The sequence below is a fragment of the Aotus nancymaae genome, unplaced genomic scaffold (assembly GCF_030222135.1).
Source record: "Aotus nancymaae isolate 86718 unplaced genomic scaffold, 86718_ANA_hifiasm-v0.15.2.pri h1tg000016l, whole genome shotgun sequence".
NCBI lineage: Eukaryota > Metazoa > Chordata > Mammalia > Primates > Aotidae > Aotus > Aotus nancymaae.
This window is the reverse complement of record NW_026988428.1, coordinates 61837261-61857543: the sequence shown is the minus strand read 5'-3', so window position 1 is coordinate 61857543 and position 20283 is coordinate 61837261. Positions and strand designations below refer to the sequence as shown.

The 20283-nt window shown below is 37.4% G+C and overlaps 1 protein-coding gene across 35 annotated transcripts in view; it reads left to right on the top strand.

Moving 5' to 3' along the window:
• Nucleotides 1-19169, top strand: part of CAPRIN2 (caprin family member 2) — a 48959-nt gene extending 29790 nt beyond the window's left edge. For 4 of the 35 annotated variants that reach the window (XM_064377416.1, XM_064377403.1, XM_064377417.1 and 1 more), the window contains 9 exons: nucleotides 1103-1184; nucleotides 2233-2288; nucleotides 5086-5190; nucleotides 6734-6880; nucleotides 11226-11394; nucleotides 12741-12923; nucleotides 14625-14725; nucleotides 17089-17152; nucleotides 18249-19169. In XM_064377416.1, coding sequence (XP_064233486.1) covers nucleotides 1103-1184; nucleotides 2233-2288; nucleotides 5086-5190; nucleotides 6734-6880; nucleotides 11226-11394; nucleotides 12741-12923; nucleotides 14625-14725; nucleotides 17089-17152; nucleotides 18249-18817 — 1476 coding nt within the window. In that variant the 3' untranslated portion in view covers nucleotides 18818-19169. Of the gene's footprint in view, nucleotides 1-1102; nucleotides 1185-2232; nucleotides 2289-5085; nucleotides 5191-6733; nucleotides 6881-11225; nucleotides 11395-12737; nucleotides 12924-14624; nucleotides 14726-17088; nucleotides 17153-18204 lie in introns of all 35 variants that reach the window. The other 31 variants (XM_064377413.1, XM_064377427.1, XM_064377426.1 and 28 more) reach the window with 14 other exon arrangements.
• The last annotated feature ends 1114 nt before the right edge of the window (nucleotides 19170-20283 follow it).

Below are 20283 nucleotides of genomic sequence, written 5' to 3'. Positions count from 1 at the left end.
TTAAATCAATAGTTAAATGATAAATTGTGTTATACAGTATGTTTAATTAAGTTGTGAGATACAGACACTTACAGAATTTGAGAATGGTATGAGATTACTGAGGACTGAAGTAGTCAAATAAGTATTTTTGTTTAGTGAAAGATCCTGAACTTTGAATATAGGCCTGGATTTAAATTCCAGTTCTGTTACCAGCTGTTTATTTAACCTCCCACACTTATTTGCAAAATGTAGGAATTGCCTATACCATCAGATTACTTGAAGATAAAAGAACTGAAATGCTCCCTGCAAGGGTGTAGTTTAAGTATGCAAAATACTGGAAAGTTTTTTGGGAGAATCAAGATAGGCAGATAAAGGAGAATGGTTTCTCATCATGAAAGTGTTTTAACAGCATGAGTTAGTAAATGGTTGAAATAAACAGGTGCTCCTTGGCTGGGTGTAATAAAAATGAGGGTTCTGATTAGACTAGGACTGATGACTTGTTTAGGGCCTTAGTAAGGTTAAGAGTTTCTTTTCCGACTTAGGCTTTAGAATTACTATTGTAGTGTTTTTGTTGTGTTGTGTTTTTTTAAAGACATGATCTAGCTCTGCTGGCTGAGGCTGGGGCACAGTGACGTGATCATAGCTCACTGTAGCCTCAAACTCCTGGACTCAAGTTATCCTCCGGTCTCAGCCTCCTGAGTATCTGGGACTACAGGCACATACCACCATGCCTAGCTAATTCTTAAAAAAATTTTTAGTAGCAACAAAGTCTTACTTTTTTGCCCATGCTGGTCTTGAACTCCTGAGCTCAAGCCATCCTCCTACCTCAGCCTCCTAAAGCTGGGATTACAGGTGTGAGCTATAGGGCATGGCCTACACTTGTAGTTTTAACATTCTACACGCCTTAAGGGTTGGCAGTTACTTTAGATTTTACTTTCAATTCTTAATTTCTTTTTCAATGAAGACTGTTTTTGACATCTTGAGATAGTGATTAGCTAGATACTTATGACTTTAGCTAGATATCTGTAGCTAATAGTCTATAGGCAGCATCATGAGTAATTTAATGGTAATAGCTTTTAAATGAGTCATCTTTGTTTTTTACTCCTTAAAATCGTGTCTTTAGGAGTCTGTTCTGGACTTTGACAAACCTTCAAGTGCAATTCCATCGTCACAACCGCCTTCAGCTACTCCAGGTAGCCCCGTAGGTATGTAATCATTCTAAAGACTTGGAGCAAACGTCTTGAGCTTCCAGCTGTTTGTTGTTGTTGTTGTCTTTTCAAATGATTTTATTTTAGATGTCCTAATATGTTGGTGTATTTATTCTAACTATCCATCTGTTAACAGTTATAAGTGGGTAAATGACCATTAGGACATTAGTGTACTTAACTGACTTGTTTTCATGTTTTGGAGAAAGGCTCTGGATAGGTGAATGTAAATACTCAATAGCTTTTTTATAATTTATGTTGTTGGAGTGAATTCTAACTAGAACTTGCTTGACTCCTTTGGACTCTAAATCTAGTATTGAGGCTTTTGGGTTTTAACTACGGGTGAGATTACCACAATGAAGTGTAGAACAGTGATTAACACAGTAACTAATGAAGGAGGCTACATTTGAATCTGGCCCGATGCTTCAGTGCTTAGGCCTTTTGTTCCATGTTTGTTTCTCTCCAGAGAGGAGTGACATAAAGCTAGTCCAGCTGTAGTGAGCAGTATACACCAGCTTGATGATTGGTGTAGCAATTCCTGGGTGAAGTAACGAGAGTAAATAGAGAGTAATTAATAAAAGTGATGGATATTAACAAGAAAAAACAAACTATATAATTGAAAAGTCTGTTAATATATGTAATCAGAAAAAAAAAACTGAACAGATGATCCAGATAAGATTGACTTTGAAATTTGTGAAACTTAAGTTTATCAGTTAATTGCTATGCCTGGTAGCTTAGGTCTTACCTTCCAAATCACTATTATCAGTTATTTTTAAATGTCTTAGTTCTTTTTTTTTTGAAAGTCTTAAAGTGCTACTTTTGCCCATTCAACCTTAAAACATCGCTCTGTGTCACAGTGGAACTAGTATTTTCCATTCTTCTACAGTTCTCTTTTTAAAACTCTAATAGAAAGTGCATGGTAAACTTGAGACCTAGTCCTTCCAGCTAATGCCTTTTTCTGTGAAGTGTAAACTTTAGTTTCCTCCTAGTTGATATGCATAAACTTTTGTCTTCCCTTAGTAGTTACTGTTTATTTTACTCCTTGCAGCATCTAAAGAACAAAATTTGTCCAGTCAAAGTGATTTTCTTCAAGAGCCATTACAGGTAACTTTCCAAATTAATCTTTTATTCTTCTTTGCTACTGAAGGAAGAAGCTCTTACTTTGGAAAGAATAATCAGACTTACTGATTCTAATGTACCTAATGAAATTATTAAAAGTGTTCTAAGCATATCTTGTTTTGTAGACTAAATACAACTTGTCCTAAAATGATTACCTGATGACTATGCTGAAAACATCTATTGTAATACAGGTTTGCTGACTTTAGTAAGGAGAGAGCAAGCCTGAAGAAATCAGAGGGTGTCTTGTCTAAGAATATTATGTTCTCTTGAGCTATTTAAGTTGTTTAATTTATTAGCATAGTAAAGGGTCTGTAGAAAGAAATTGTGTTTAATTCATTGTTAACCAGTCCCCTACCCCCTACAGTAGTTCACATTCTGTGGAACTTATTTTTACAGAATGAACTTAGAGATACAAATGGACCAGATCACTGACATTGCTAAATGAATGCCAGTTCCATTTCCATCAATAGTAAGAAGGTTCACTTGTTTTCTGGTCATTACCTTTGAACAAAAATTTCTCTGTCCTTCTGAAAAGCTTATGGCAGTTCTCTTGACAGTAGCTGCTTTGACTGTAAGTTAACATTTTGACAAGGTTGTTCAACAGTTGCAGCCTTTTATTCCTAAAGCTTTGGAGTAAATAACATTTGTTTACAGTGGTTTGTATATATTTTGGTGAGGTGGTGGTTCAATTTTTTTTTTTCCGTAAGAGAGATGGGTCTCGCTATGTTGCCTAGGCTGGTCTCAAACTCCTGGGCTCAAGCAGTCATCCACTACAGTCTCCCAAAGTGTTGGGGTTACAGATGTGAGGCACTGCACCCAGCTCTTAATTTTCAAACTGTATTTGTTGAGCAGGGTATTTTAGGGTTTTTTCTACTTTCCTCCAGTTCACTCCTTTTACTGAAGCAGTTAAATTTTATCTGTTCTAGCTGTTTAGGATTATGCATAAGGCTTTCAATTGACAAGTTAAAGTTTTTATAAGCTCTGGTCTAGGTTAGTAGTTCTCTGGTGCAGGCTGTGGGATGGCTGCATCAGAAGCCCCTGGTCACTTTAATAAGATATACATTTCTAGATAAGAACTTAGACCTGTTGGCGCACAATTTTCTAGGGTGTTACCTATATTTTTAAAAGCCTCCTGGGCTGGGCATGGTGGCTTATGCTTTTAATCTCAGCAGTTTGGGAAACCGAGACAGGCAGATCATAAGGTCAGGAGATCAAGACCATCTTGGCTAACACTGTGAAACCCTGTCTCTACTGAAAGTATAAAAAATTAGCCGGTCATGGTGGCACACGTCTATAGTCCCAGCTACTCGGGAGGCTGAGGCAGGAGAATCACTTGAACCCAGGAGACAGAGGTTACACTGAGCCGAGATTGTGCCACTACACTCCAGCCTGGTGATGAAGCAAGACAACGTCTCAAAAAAACAAAAGCTTTCTGGATAAATCTTCATACCCATTTTTTGGAGCATTAGTTTCAAACATCATGTTTATTCACCATCATCCCACCTCCAACTGGTCTACTTAAAGAGCGGTAATTTGGAAGGAAGAACTGCCATCACTTCTAAATAAATACTAATGTAAATGTCTTTGTTATTAAATGAACCTTTTAACTGAAATTCAAGCCATTTAAAGATTATCAAATGGCCTAAGATGCCTTAACTTAGCATCTGTGGAATTTCCCTTAGCAGTAGAGTTATTTCCCCACAGCAGCCAGTTCTGCTTTTCTTGGGCTCTTGTCTCATTAATGACAGAGCCAAAAGAAAGACCTAGTTTTAGAAACACTCTAATCTCATAATGATTCTAATATTTTGGCCAGATCTAAGTTATGCCTATTTATTTGGTTATATAAAATGTTCAAAAGGGTTTCAGACATTTTTTTCCCCGTAAGATCTTAAGACTTAATCCCCATTCTCCTTCCTAAAAAGCAACATACCATAATGGTTCCTTCAAGAAGGTCACAGAAACATAGTTTCTCTTTTTTGTTACCTTTCGTTAGTTTCCAGTTCACCTATTTTATTACTTGGGCTTCTGAGAACCACATAGAAGCATTGAGATAAAAGGAGTGGATTTACTGACACTTTGGATCTTGCTATTGCCAGATTTTTATGGGTGTCTCTGCTGTATTTGAATACCTGTTGTGCCGTAGAAGTCTTTCCTAGCTACTCTTTTCATTTTCTGTTGGCTACAGTTGTCACAACTTTAGTTCCTAATGTGCTTTCTCCCAATTTTTATTTTACACATACTGTCAACTTTAATTTTTCACTAGAATTTTCATTCTGATTTATGTAGCGCTTATTCGTCCTGTTTATACTTCAGCCTGCCTCTTTAGGATGCTGATAGTACTTAGCGTGAAAGCATACTTATTACGATCTCTGGCAGGGCTGTACCTACAGTGTTAAAGGTGCCCAGCACTCACCTTCCTGTGAATGATATCTAGCACAGGGCCAAGAATCAGTGAAAATGGGATGAGAGGTGTAGTTTTGTGACCAGGCCTGGAAAGGCAGTGTAGCAGTCTGCCTGGGTTTGAATCTCAGCTCTGCCAGTTAATTGTAGTATGATCTTGGGCAAATTTCTTAACCTTTCTTTGCCACTGCTTAATTGTCAATAAAATGAGAATAGTATCTACCTCACAGATTACTGTTAGGATTACATATATTAACATGTGTAAAGTGTGTTTAGCAGGGTGCTTGGCACATGTGGCTCTTCAGTTAGAGTAACTTATTAGGAAGGCCAGGGCCCAAGAAATATAAAGTGAACAAAATGTGCCTTTTTTTCCTGTGTCTAGGCTACTTCTTCTCCAGTTACTTGTAGCTCAAATGCTTGCTTGGTTACTACCGATCAGGCTGCTTCTGGATCTGAAACAGAGTTTATGACCTCAGAGACTCCTGAGGTAAAAGACCAGTTGTCTTAATTTCTTTTGTGTCTTAAAGAATAGCAGAACCAGTTTATCTTATGAATTACAGGCATGATTAGTTGAATGATGTAACATTTATACTTTATTAATGTATTGCTTTCTATAGATGTTGTGATCTTGGAACTTATACAGGTAACTTTATTGTGGCTTTGCCACATAAATAGATTTAATATCGTATTGCCTTATCTAGTGCAATAAATGTCAATTTTAACATAAAAAAGTATAGGTAGCATTGTCAAGTTTTATACTGAAGGACTTTTAGGAGAAAAGTCTCTTATTTGTATAACTAAAAGCTCAATAACTTTATATTGTTAATATTAGCACTTACTGAGTTGAAATGAATTACAGTTTTGTTTTGGCTTTGACAAGTATTTTGGGTTGGGTACAGTGGCTCATGCCTGTAATCCCAGCATTTTGGGGAGGCTGAGGCAGGTGGATCACTTGAGGTCAGGAGTTCAAGACCAGCCTGGCCAACATGGTGAAGCCCCGTCTAGACTAAAAATACAAAAATTAGCTGGGTGTGGTGACATGTGCCTCTAGTCCCAGATACTCAGGAGGCTGAGGCCCGAGAATTGCTTGAACCCAGGAGGTGGAGGTTGCAGTGAACTGAGATTGCACCACTGCACTTTAGCCTGGGTGACAGAGTAAGACTCCATCTTAAAAAAAAAAAAAAAGCAGTTTGCAGTATTATGTTTGTGCTTTCAATTCTGAGTTATAGTTTTTGCTAAGTTTGAGTAAATCTTTGAGATGGACATAGTAAAATGAATTTTGAGGAGTAATTTAGCAACTATCGATATATTTTCTTAACTATTAAGGATATGTATGCATTATAGAATATAAGAAAATATAGCTAATCCTTAGTTTCTATGGTGCTGATATGATCTAAATTTAAATTATGTCATTCCTCATTTTAAGAAGAAGAAGAAGTGATTGTTACCAAGTAACTCACAGCTATCTGCTTCACAATCTAGTTGAGATTGGTTTTTGGTATTTTTTTAAGCCTTCGGATTTATAATCTGTTATGTCAATAACTTGTGGCTTCCTTAGGTAAGGATTACTTAAATTGGATTAGAGTTGTTTTCTGTTTTAGGTGGCTGACTTAGAAACCCACTAATAAGTGTTTAAAATAGAGAAAAATTAACACTAGACAACTAACCCAAGGTTTTTCTTAAATCCAATTCTACTGTATACATTTTGAATAATACTAGGTTCTTAACTGGAAAGTACCATTTCAGGATTTGAAAAGGACTAGGTGCCTATAAAGAGTTCAGCCCCTCATCTGTTAGACTGATTATTGGTAAGACTCTTTGACTTAGTCAGCAAGCTGTGCAAAGCAAATACTGGTGTGCATCCTCAGCAATTGAGATTTGAAATTGTAAGCAAAAGCTATTCTTTTGCATTCCTGTGTCCAAATGTCATCCTAAAGAACTTGCTGACTTATGCCAGTTTGGGTTTTAGAGTAAGTTAACTGCTTGTTATATGGCAGGTGATTGGCTGATACTGCATTTCTCCTCCCCAGGCAGCAATTCCCCCAGGCAAGAAACCATCTTCACTAACTTCTGCAAATCCTTCCATGGCAAAGGGCTCTGAACAGGGCTTCCAGTCACCTCCAGCAAGTAGTAGTTCAGTAACCATTAACACAGCACCCTTTCAAGCCATGCAGACAGTGAGTATGAAACATGAATGATGATTGCAGTTCATTATTCCTGTTCAAAAGCCATTGTTTCTCTTACATAATTATTGGGTACTGTGTGAAAAGTTTGCCTTTTGTAAAACTTATTTGGGTTGGTAGAATTATATTTGGACAATGGCAATACTGTTTGTGGCAGAAGAGTAGAAAATCCACAGCCTCTAGAATTTTGAATGGGTGTTTTATCAGAGCACAATTCCCTCTTTCAGAATTAGTAACAGGCAAAGCTGAGGACCCCTATTAAACAAACAAAATGTGTGGGTAAGAAACAGGGGGTTCTACTAACAGCTTAATAATACTAATTATTAATGTAGCCTTGTAGTATAGTTTGAAATCAGGTGGCGTGATGCCTCCCGCTTTGTTCCTTTTGCTTAGGATTGTCTTGGCTATGTGGGCTCTCTTTTGGTTCCATATGAAGTTTAAGGTGGTTTTTTCCAGTTCTGTGAAGAAGGTCATTGGTAGCTTGATGGGGATAGCATTGAATCTATAAATTACTTTGGGCAGTATGGCCATTTTCATGATACTAATTCTTCCTAACCATGAGCATGGAATGTTTCTCCATCTGTTTGTGTCGTCTCTTACTTCCTTGAGCAGTGATTTGTAGTTCTCCTTGAAGAGGTCCTTTACATTCTTTGTTAGTTGTATTCCTAGGTATTTTAGTCTTTTTATAGCAATTGTGAATGGCAGTTGGCTCATGATTTGGCTCTCTGTTAGTCTGTTATTGGTGTATAGGAATGCTTGTGATTTTTGCACATTGATTTTGTATCCTGAGACTTTGCTGAAGTTGCTTATCAGTTTCAGGAGATTTGGAGCTGAGATGATAGGGTCTTCTAAATATACAATCATGTTGTCTGCAAATAGAGACAATTTGACTTCCTCCTTTCCTAATTGAATACCCTTTATTTTTTATTCTTGCCTAATTGCTCTGGCTAGAACTTCCAGTACTATATTGAATAGGAGTGGTGAGAGAGGGCATCCTTGTCTAGTGGCGGATTTCAAAGGGAATGCTTCCAGTTTTTGCCCATTCAGTATTGGCTGTAGGTTTGTCATAAATAGCATTTATTGTTTTGAGATATATTCCTTTGACACCTAATTTATTGAGAGTTTTTAGCATAAAGGGCTGTTGAATTTTGTTGAAGGCCTTCTCTGCATCTATTGAGATAATCATGTGGTTTTTGTCTTTGGTTCTGTTTATGTGGTGGATTACGTTTATCAACTTGTGTATGTTGAACCAGCCTTGCATCCCTGGAATGAAGCCTTCTTGATCGTGGTGGATAAGCTTTTTGATGTGCTGTCGCAATCGGTTTGCCATTATTTTATTGAAGATTTTTGCATCTATGTTCATCATGGATATTGGCCTGAGGTTTTCTTTTTTTGTTGAGTTTCTGCCGGGTTTTGCTATCAGGATGATGTCAGTCTCATAAAATGGCCAACAAAAACATGAAAAAATGCTCATCATCACTGATTATTAAAGAAATGCAAATCAAAACCACATTGAGGTACCATCTCACACCAGTTAACATGGCGATCATTAAGAAATCTGGAGACAACAGATGCTGGAGAGGATGTGGAGAAATAGGAACACTTTTACACTGTTGGTGGGAGTGTACATTAGTTCAACCATTGTAGAAGACAGTGTGGCACTTCCTCAAGGACCTAGAAATACGATTTGACCCAGCAATCCCATTACTGGGTATATACCCAAAGGATTATAAACCATTCTATTATAAAGACACATGCACATGTATGTTCATAGCTGCACTGTTTACAATAGCAAAGACCTGGAACCAACCCAAATGCCCATCAGCGATAGACTGGACAAGGAAAATGTGGCACATACAACACCATGGAATACTATGGAGCCATAAAAAATGATGAGTTTGTGTCCTTTGTTGGGACATGGATGAACCTGGAAACGGCCATTCTCAGCAAACTGACACAAGAACAGAAAATCAAACACTGCATGTTCTCACTCATATGCGGGTGTTGAACAATGAGAACACATGGACACAGGGAGGGGAGCATCACACACTGGGGTCTGTTGGGGGGTGCCAAGGGAGGGACAGCAGGGGGATGGGGAGGTCGGGAAGGGATAACATGTGGAGAAATGCCAGATGTAGGTGACGGGAGGATGGAGGCAGCAAACCACATTGCCATGTATGTACCTATGCAGCAATCCCACATGATCTGCACTTGTACCCCAGAACCTAAAGTACTATAAAAATAAATAAGTAATTTAATAAAATAACAATACTAATATCAGTACTAGTGTTATTCCCTAACATCAGTAACCTGAAATACCAGACACATACATGGGTGTTCTGTCATTGCAGAAACTTGCATTTAATTTTATCCTGGTCTCAAGATGGTTTTGGGAGATTTGTTCAGATTTGTGTGGTGTTTTGAATTATGCCTTTTTTTTTTTTTTTTTTTGGTAATATTACAGCTAGTTTGGTATGTTTATTCTCTAAACACAGACTAGTATGAAACAGTTCTTCGTGGTGGGGGAAGCCTTAGTGAGCCAGTAAATACTGTTCCTGTTGGTATCCGACACTAAGCACTTTGTGTCCTACTCCAAGCACTTTGGAATGATGGTGGTAGTGGGGCCAGTGGAGTAATGGTGGAATGCAGCCTGAGAAGTCAGCTGGTGAATCCAGACAGCTGAATTCATTCACCTGATCACTTAGAATATCTTAGTTCTAGATAGATACCTTGATTTCCTTGCTTTCACTCTTTTCCTGTCAGTTCATCCTGCATAGTATAGCCACATTGGTTTTACTTTTTCTTTTGTCTAATTAAAAGCAAGCAGTGTTCCATTACAGAATGAAATTGAGTCCTCGGCCTGACACTCACTACCTTTTTACATCTGTTAACCTGCCACACTTAGTCCCCTGAGCTTGCCTTATACATTCTTGTCACAATACCTTTTGCTCATGCCAATCTGTTTTCTTTGCCTGTTTGAATCCCACCCAGTTCACATTGGTTCTTACTGATTTATTGATTATATAATAGTTACAAAACCAGGCACTGTTCTTAATCACTGAGGTTGTAGCAGTGAGAAAAAGAAAAGTAGGCTCGGGAAACTCGACATTTTATTATGGAGGTAGGAGGGCTAGGGAGACAAATACCAGTATATCAGGTGCTGTGTGATATAAGGAAAAATGGAGCAGAATTGGGGAGGTAGAGAGTCATAGAAGGAGAGATCATTGGTTGCCACATGGTAAAGATTCAGTAAATGGTAAAATATTTCATTCATCTTTAGTTTTTGAAAAAAGACTCCTTTCCCTTATATAGCTTTTATTCTCAGTAAGCATTATTATGATAGCATAATAGCAGGAAGATTAACTTTTGCTCTTCAGTGTAAATTCTGTCAGGAATCAAGTAGGAGTGTTGTTTTGTTTTGATTTTTTTACCGTGGTAAAATATGTAACACAGAATTTATCATTTTAACCTTTTTAAAGTATGCAATTCGTGACATTAAATACATTCATAATGTGCAGTCATCATCACTATTTCCAGAACTTTTTCATTATTCTAAACAGAAACTTAGTACCCATTAAGCAACAACTTCCTATTTGTAACCCCCTCCACAGCTCTGGTAACTTCTATTCACTTTGTTTCTGTGAATTTACCTATTCTATCTAAGTGGTATCCTGTATCATTTTTCCTTTTATATCTGGATTTTTGCACTTTGCATAGTGTTTTCGGAGTTCATTCATGTTATAGAGTGTATCAGAATTCCATTTTTGTACTGCTGAATAAGACACCATTTCATGTATGTACTTCCTTTTGCTTCTCCATTCAACTGTTGGGTATTTGAGTTGTTTGTACCTTTTGGCTATTCTGACAATGCTGCTATGAACGTGGGTATATAAATATCTATTTGAGTCCCTATTTTCAATTATTTTGGGTATATACCTAGAAATGGAATTAGTGTGTCATATATTCTGTACATTTTGAGAAGGCAGTATACTATTTTCCATAGTCGTGGCTGGACCATTTTGCATGCATACCGGCAATGCATGAGGGTTTCAGTTCTCCGCATCCTTGCCAACACTTATTTTCTGTCTTGTTGAAAGTAGTCCTACTAATGGGATAAAACTGTATTGCATTATGGTTTTGATTTACATGTTCCTAATGATTAATGATAGTGAGCATGTTTTCATGTGCTTATTTGCCATTTATCTTCTTTGGAGAGATGTCTGTTCAAGTCCTTTGCCTGCAAAATAGAAGTTTTTGATTGTAGAATTTTGCTGGACGTCACCCTTAAGCATTTTCTTTGAAACTTCCCAGATGACTCAGTGTGTCCTTGTCTTTTAAGGTATTTAATGTTAATGCACCTCTGCCTCCACGAAAAGAACAAGAAATAAAAGAATCCCCTTATTCACCTGGCTACAATCAAAGTTTTACTACAGCAAGTACACAGACACCACCCCAGTGCCAACTGCCAGCTATACATGTAGAACAAACTGTCCTTTCTCAAGAGACTGGTAAGATCTTTGCATATGATATTTGGAAGACTTAGGTGGATAGCCAGTTAAATAGAAAGCAAGTCTATCAAGTCTATAGTGACACTTCAGAAGTATTTTCCTGACTAGTAAGCATTATTTCTTCACATGTTCCTCCAATGTTGAGAAAAACCTAATGCCTTTTCCTGTATTAAGTTTACCTATTAATTTAAATTTTTGTAGAGATGGAACTGAGATGGCTGATTTAACCTTGAACTGGTTTGTATTTTTAAATCTATTTGCTTTGATTACCACAGACAGTGATTGAGGTAAATGGGCACTATCTGGCTGCTTATATGAAGGTTTTGAAACCATTCTGTTAACCCTTTTAGCACAGATGGTTATCTGTCCTTTTTTATCTTACAAAAAAAAGACTGAAGACTGAAGATATAACTTAGTATGCTCATTGTATCATTTGCTTAGAAATGGGAGGCTATTTTGATCTTTCGTGCTGTTGTAAATCATGAAAGAATAGGTAACTTTGTCTTAATTTAAGAAGCACTTGCAGATTTTTCATATCGGTATTTCAGATTCCTATTGAATTTTTTAACTGAAAGTGGAGCAAATGAATTGAGCGTTCTGAGTACTTGGCTAATCAAGTGTTGAAGAGGTAGTAATATAACTCCTGGGACCTAGGCACAAATGACCTGATTCTCTGCTCCCCTGTACTGTTGAAAGACAGGGCAGGTGATGTACGCAAATGTGCCTTCTCAGATATAGTACTAATTAGAATCAGTTTTCTTTTACTCCCTCATTTGGAATATTTAGCCTGCTTTTAAAAAATTGTTGTAAAATAGACATAACATAAAAATTACCAGTTTAATCATTTTTAACCGTATAATTCTGTGGCATTAAGTACATGCAAATTGTTGTGTAATTATTACCACTGTCCACCTCCAGAACTTTTTCATCTTCCCCCAACTGAAACTTTGTAATCATTTAATTCTAACTCCTCCTCCTCCTCTCCCCCCAGCCCCTGGCAACCACCATCCTACTTTCTGATTCTGAAAATGACTGCTCTAGGTACCTCATATAAGTGGTATACAATATTTGTGCTTTTGAAACTGGCTTATTTTACTTGGCATGTCTTAAGGGCTCATTCATGTTACAGCATGAGTAAAAATTTTCTTCCTTTTTTAGGCTGAATAATCCATTATGTATATGAATTATGTATTTGAGATATGTAGATGAATTATATATATGAATGTATATCCTATTTATTTTTAAAGGGAGCAAATTGTATTAATGATTTTGATATATATTGGCTTTTAAGTATAAAGACTATTACCATTTAACTCTTAGACTCTAAAACCATTTTTCTTAAGCAGCAAATTATCATCCTGATGGAACTATTCAAGTAAGCAATGGTAGCCTTGCCTTTTACCCAGCACAGACGAATGTATTTCCCAGACCTACTCAGCCATTTGTCAATAGCCGGGGATCTGTTAGAGGATGTACTCGTGGTGGGAGATTAATAACCAATTCCTATCGGTCCCCTGGTGGTTATAAAGGTATGCCCTGAATAAAATTTAATTCTACTGAATTATTTCGTCTGTATGTTTACTTGACTCGAACCATTTTTACCTAACCTTGCTCCCTTTTGTCATTTACAATGTAGTAGAGAATTTTCTGTTTGTGGATAGTGGAGTATTTTTAATATACGTATTCTCTGTAACAGGGGAACTAACTTTCTGAATGAAAAGCAGATTGAATTTGTGACTTACTGAAGTGGAAAAGTTTCACCATCTTGTTTTACAAAGGATGAGTTTTCATATTTTAATAATGTGTTTCTTTTGTAAGTCAACAAAATTTAAGTCAAACTCTGCTAAAAGTATGTCGTATTTACAAAATGCCCATTTTCTAGTTATTTGTTAGATTATGTCACAAAGAATATAGAATTTGAGACTATAATAGTGATATTCTCTTAAATTTTTGTTATGGTTCCAAGTATCCTAGTCACTACTTATTATTAACAAAAATACTCTAAACAGGCTGAGCGCAGTGGCTTACGCCTGTCATCCCATTACTTTAGGATGCCAAGGTAGGAAGATGATTGAGGCTGGGAGTTTGAGACCAGCCTGGGCAACGTAGTGAGACCCTCTCTTTACAAAGAATTTAAAAAGTTATCTGGGCATTGTGATGTGCACCTGTAGTCCCAGCTACCTGGGAGACTGAACTGGAAAGAATGCTTGAGTCCAAGAATTTGAGGTTACACTGAGCTGTGATCTCACTACTATGTTCCAGCCTGAGTAACAGAGCGGGACACTGCATATAAAAAAACAAACAACAGGGGCCAGGCGCGGTGGCTCACGCCTGTAATCCCAGCACTTTGGGAGGCCAAGGCGGGTGGATCACGAGGTCAAGAGATCAAGACCATCCTGGTCAACATGGTAAAACCCCGTCTCTACTAAAAGTACAAAAAATTAGCTGGGCATGGTGACGCGTGCCTGTAATCCCAGCTACTTAGGAGGCTGAGGCAAGAGAATTGCCTGAACCCAGGAGGCGGAGGTAACGGTGAGCTGAGATCGTGCCATTGCACTCCAGCCTGGGTAACAAGAGCGAAACTCCATCTCAAAAACAAACAAACAAACAACAAAAAAACAACTCTAGACAGAGGTCCTAAGTAGCTAACTGCCCTACCACCACCCTTTCCCAACCACAACCTGCATTCTAGCAGTGGTAAATGTCTAAACCTGGCTTCTTTGAAGACAGCAATGTTTTATAAATGTATGTTTTACTGTGGAAGCAATATTAGTAGAGGTTGCTTAAAGAAGGCATAAGTCTAATGATGGCGTTATATAATCAATTTAACTTTTAAAGCATATAAAATTAGACTGTTCAAAAGTTTAATATGCCCAGGTACGGTAGCTCGTGCTTGTAATCCCAGCACTTTGGGAGGCTAAAGTGGGTGGACACAAGGTCAAGAATTTGAGACCATCCTGGCCAACGTGGTGAAACCCTGTCTCTACTAAAAATACAAAAAATAGCCGAGTGTGGTGGTGTGCACCTCTAATCCCAGCTACTTGGGAGACTGAGGCAGGAGAATCGCTTGAACCTGGGAGATGGTGGTTGCAGTGAGCTGAGATCGTGCCACTGCACTCCAGCCTGGGCAGCACAGTGAGACTCCAGCTAAAAAACAAAACCAAAAAAAAAACAAAAAAAGTTTAATATGATTTTGTCCATAATCTTATCTAAGCTTGTTTATTTATTAGGTTTTGATACTTATAGAGGACTCCCTTCCATTTCCAACGGAAATTATAGCCAGCTGCAGTTCCAAGCTAGAGAGTATTCTGGATCACCTTATTCCCAAAGGGTAAGTAAGAATAGTTGTCACAGTTGAATTAGTGGTACAGTTGTTGATGTTAAGTTGGTGATTCAAGTATATAGCAGAGTCATACTACTTGTAAGTCTTATGGAGAATTGAGTTGGAAGCTTTTTCTAATTACCCAAGGAAGAAAAATAACTGCTTGATATATGAAACTTAGAAGGTATTAAGAACATTATGAATCATGTTGTTTGCACTAATTCATTATTTTATAGGAGAAACTGGGGTTCAGAGGTTAAGGTCACTCATCAAAGAAATTGTAAACGACGATTAGAATGTGACTTTCTTACTCTAGAGCCCATGATTTTAACGTTACTAAAAAGCAAATATAGCAAAGCCCTTTTTCATAAGGTTTTTTGTTGTTGTTGTTTATTCTTATTTGAAGAACCCAGCATATTTTCTTTACTACATATGATAAAAGACTCATAAGAGTATGTTAGAAATTCCACTTTAACAAACCTTGGGAATTGATGGATTCGAATCTATACACATGAGCATTTTTAGTTTTGAAGTTTTATAAGACTTTTGAGTATGTATATGGTTCCATACTGAATTCTGTTGGCAATATGTAAACATACCTAAGCTTGAAGAGCTTACAGTTACATGAGGTAGGATGGATATCTACACAGAGGCAGTATTGAAAAGGGTGAAGGCCGGGCGCAGTGGCTCACACTTGTAATCCTAGCACTTTGGTAGGCCGTGGCGGGTGGATCACTGGAGGTCAGGAGTTTGAGACCAGCTTGACCAATATGGTGAAACTCTATCTCTACTAAAAATACAAAATTAGCCAGATGTGCTGGCACATGCCTATAATCTCAATTACTCAGGAGGCTGAGGCAGAAGAATTGCTTGAACCTGGGAAGCAGAGGTTGCAGTGAGCCGAGATCATGCCATTGTACTTCAGCCCGGGCAAAAAGAGCAAAACTCCATCTCAAAAAAAGAAAAAAAAAAAAGAAAAGTGTGAATAACACCTTGGATCTAAATGCCTTGGGTTTGACCCCTCATTTATCAATTCTCTTGCCTTGTGACTTTGGATATGTTAGTGAAACTTTTTGAGCTCTAGTTCCTCATCTGTTTTTCATCTAATGCTGAGGGGTAGTGAGGTTTTCTCCATGAGATATTCTGAGAATTAAATGAACTAAAGCACTTAAGTGCTTAGCACTACAGAGCCAGCTGTGTATATCAGCCATGCAAATATTAGATGTTATTACATGATCCTCAGGGAATGTATGTGAGGGGAGGATGTTGATTAATACAGACTTCAGTAAAAGAACTGTCTCTTCTTAATACCACTATTATAGTATTTTTGTGTGCTCTTTTACATTTCTTCCTGAGGAACAAGAAATTGATAATGCTGGTTGCTGTTGCAAAGCGGGGACTGGGAGTATGGAATAAGAGGCTTTATTATTTTTACTGTGTACCTTCTTGTCCTGCTTCAATTTTTTATTGCATATAATAATTGTACCACTAATTATTCTTTTCATGGATTGTATGGAGGTTGGCTTCCTTTATACTTGGGGAGTTTGTTTGAAGTACTGCCCCGGAACATTTTTTTCTTAATATATTAGGTTATATTTCTAGGCAATAAATATATTTATACAATATAATTTTTTATGAATTCCTTAAAAAAAAATTCCCAAACTCCAACATAGTTGGTATCACTCTTCCCAGTTTTGTGTATACATAGAACAAGGTTGAAAAAGATCTGTGTTCTTGCTTTATGATGTCCTTTTATATTGAGATGAGGGACAGAGGACCATGCCACATTTAAAAATGTGTCTTATTACCTAGCATTGTATCTTTTTTTTTTTTTTTTTTTTTGAGACGGAGTTTCGCTCTTGTTACCCAGGCTGGAGTGCAATGGCGCGATCTCGGCTCACTGCAACCTCCGCCTCCTGGGTTCAGGCAATTCTCCTGCCTCAGCCTCCCAAGTAGCTGGGACTACAGGCCACGCCACCATGCCCAGCTAATTTTTGTATTTTTAGTAGGGATGGGGTTTCACCATGTTGACGAGGATGGTCTCAATCTCTTGACCTCGTGATCCACCCGCCTCGGCCTCCTAGCATTGTATCTTTTACATAGTATTCTCCAAGTGCTTTATTGTTTGTGGAGCATTAACATATCTAATTGGTCAGGTTAATTAACAAATGAAGCAAGTAATGCCACTGTTGCTCTTGCCTTGTTTTTCTTGGTGTTTGGAAACATCTGACTTCTTTGGTTGCTGGAGAAGGCCACATAAAGCACTAAGGGGACTTTAATCTTACAGATTGACAGCCAGTAGTCCTGTCCTGTGTAATAACCAATTATAGTCCTGCATTTTTAATGCCTAGATAAATATATGTTTACTTTAGGATAATTTCCAGCAGTGCTATAAGCGAGGAGGGACATCTGGTGGTCCACGAGCAAATTCAAGAGGTAAGGATAATTAGCTGAACAGTTTATTTACCCAAAACATGTCTCTAGTTCTTTCTGCGTCCTCAACCAAGTTCTTCCCAAAGCACATTGCTTTTCAGTATTTATCTTGTTGAGCTTTTCAATTTGCTTGAATGTAATACTAAAGTACTAAGGGAGATATTAGACTCCTGAAAAGGCTATGGAAACCACTGCAAACTGAATTAAAAGGGCAGGTATTTTTTAAAAAATCTGCTCGACACCAGAGCGTATTTAACCTTATATGTACTATGCTGATTTCAAATAGTTCATGTGATGGTTCAGGATGGTGGTTTTTGTAATAATGGGTACATCTACTTACTCTAGTGTCACTGCATTAATAGAGTCAAATAAGCAACAATTAAGACACAGTGACTTGAAACAAAAGCAGCATACTTATAACACTTTTTAAAATGTGAAGGAACTATTAAAAGTTTGGTATAATGGAGAAAAAAAGATCACTGAAGATTAAATTTGTTAGAGGAAAGCATTCTTTTCCTTCTGAAAACAAAACAAAACTAATATTCAATTTGCCTTTGCCTTAGTCTGAGCAGTATTTTTGTATGGCACTTAAAACATTAAAAGTGTATGATGTCACATTAACTTGGGAATTAAAAGAAAAAACAAGTATTCATCATGGGGCTTAGTTCCCTAGTGGCTAGTCGTTCTAAAAATTGGTGTTTTATGTAATCTCCCATTTTCTTAAGACCTTCTACATTAGCTGCTTTGTAGAGTGATCTCTAAGAAATTAAGAATTATGGGAGAAAGATTAAGTAAAAAGTGTTCAGACCTGAGTTTTAGACTTTGCTAAGTTATCTTGCCTTTTGAGGGGCACATTTTCTTAATCTTAGAAAAGGATCAATTAAACAAGATTATCTTGGACCTTTCTGGCTTTAGAAGAGTATTATAAAAACCTATTGCCAGAAAAATCTAGAAAAGTACAATCTAGCTATATATTGCTTTTGTTTTGGAATTTACTATAAAATGTATCTTTGTCTGTTTCAGTAGCCGACTAATGTTAAATATTGTGTTCAAAGCTAACTGCTTCATTATGAGAAACTCACTGTTGCTAATAAAACAGCAGGGTGGAGTGATTCTTCTCAGGTGAGCAGCCCAGAAAGAGACAACGAAACCTTTAACAGTGGTGACTCTGGACAAGGAGACTCCCGTAGCATGACCCCTGTGGATGTGCCAGTGTCAAATCCAGCAGCCACCATACTGCCAGTACACGTCTACCCCCTGCCTCAGCAGATGCGAGTTGCCTTCTCAGCAGCCAGAACCTCTAATCTGGCCCCTGGAACTTTAGACCAACCTATTGTGTTTGATCTTCTTCTGAACAACTTAGGAGAAACTTTTGATCTTCAGCTTGGTAGATTTAATTGCCCGGTGAATGGCACTTATGTTTTCATTTTTCACATGCTAAAGCTGGCAGTGAATGTGCCACTGTATGTCAACCTCATGAAGAATGAAGAGGTCTTGGTATCAGCCTATGCCAATGATGGTGCTCCAGACCATGAAACTGCTAGCAATCATGCAATTCTTCAGCTCTTCCAGGGAGACCAGATATGGTTACGTCTGCACAGGGGAGCAATTTATGGAAGTAGCTGGAAATACTCTACGTTTTCAGGCTATCTTCTTTATCAAGATTGAGAGTCAGTACAGTATTGACAATAAAAGGATGGTGTTCTAATTAGTGGGATTGAAGGAAAAGTAGTCCTTGTTCTCATGACCGATTGGTTTAGGAAAATGTTTTCATTCCTAGAGGAAGGAGGAGGTCCTTACTTTTTTGTTTTCCTTCCTAAGGTGAAAAATCAAGCTGAATGACAATTAGCACTAATCTGGCACTTTATAAATTGTGATGTAGCCTCGCTAGTCAAGCTGTGAATGTATATTGTTTGCACTTAATCCTTAACTGTATTAACGTTCAGCTTACTAAACTGACTGCCTCAAGTCCAGGCAAGTTACAATGCCTTGTTGTGCCTCAATAAAAAAGTTAATGCGCCTTCAGTATTCCTATTTGATTAAACATTTAGTTGAGAGGTAAAATGTCTGTCTTTTAATATTCATCACTGATAACTCTTGAATGATTATTACTTCATGGGTTCATGCTATTATTTTAAAATAAGACATATATAACAGTTTCTTCTAGGGTTACTTTTCTCTATTATTATACATGACATTCATTAAAACATTTGATCTGTTTTCCATGGGCCAAATCATACATTCTTCTTGAAGGTATCCTACTATTTTGCAGTAGGGCATGGGCTTCCTTTAGTTAGCTATCTTTGGGTTGCTACCACACATGTAGTACTATATAATAGGAGATACACAGGTAATACTACTGGCCCATCCATCAATAAGACTTACACTTTCTAGTATAAGAATTGAGAATCTAGTGGATTTTCAATTTAATTTGAGTAGGCAAAATGCTAAGACATTAAAAAGCATAGGCTCTATGGTCAGGCAATGCTGTGTTTTAGAGTCCTAATTCTGCCACGTAGTAGCTGATCTTAGAGAAGTTATGTTGCCTCTAAGTACTTGCGTGCGCTCTCTCTCTCTCTCTCTCTGTCTCTCTGTCTCTATCTCTCTCTTTTAAATACTGTTTCACAAATGTAAAATGTGAACGATGATCATTAGGACAATTGTGAAGTTTAAGAATATGTCTAAAAGACAACACGTGCCTGGTACATACGCATTTAAGAAATGCAGTAAAGTTTAGTGTTCATTTTAGCCACATAATACTTTCTCACATTTAAAGCTTGTATGTCTTCTTCAGTAATGACTTTTTTATTTCTAAGTTAAAGAATGATTTTTAAAAGCATTTTGCCTGCATTTTCAGGACTATGTTAAGGGTTGGAGAATCTGAGGCAGAAAATAATTGTTTTGATCCTCCTCTCTGAGATGTTGAGTAATCTTAGGAAAATAGTATAAGAGCATTACATTTATTACAGTTAATATTTTTGAGCTGGGTGTGGGTTCAGCAATTACACCCTGAAGCCATGGTTAGTTCTTCATGGTGTTAAATGCTAGTATAGTGTTCTCAGGATAGAGGATGTGAATGTGATTCAGTACCTCACAGAACTTTTTCAACTCATGGTAGGAACTTTGTAGGGTAG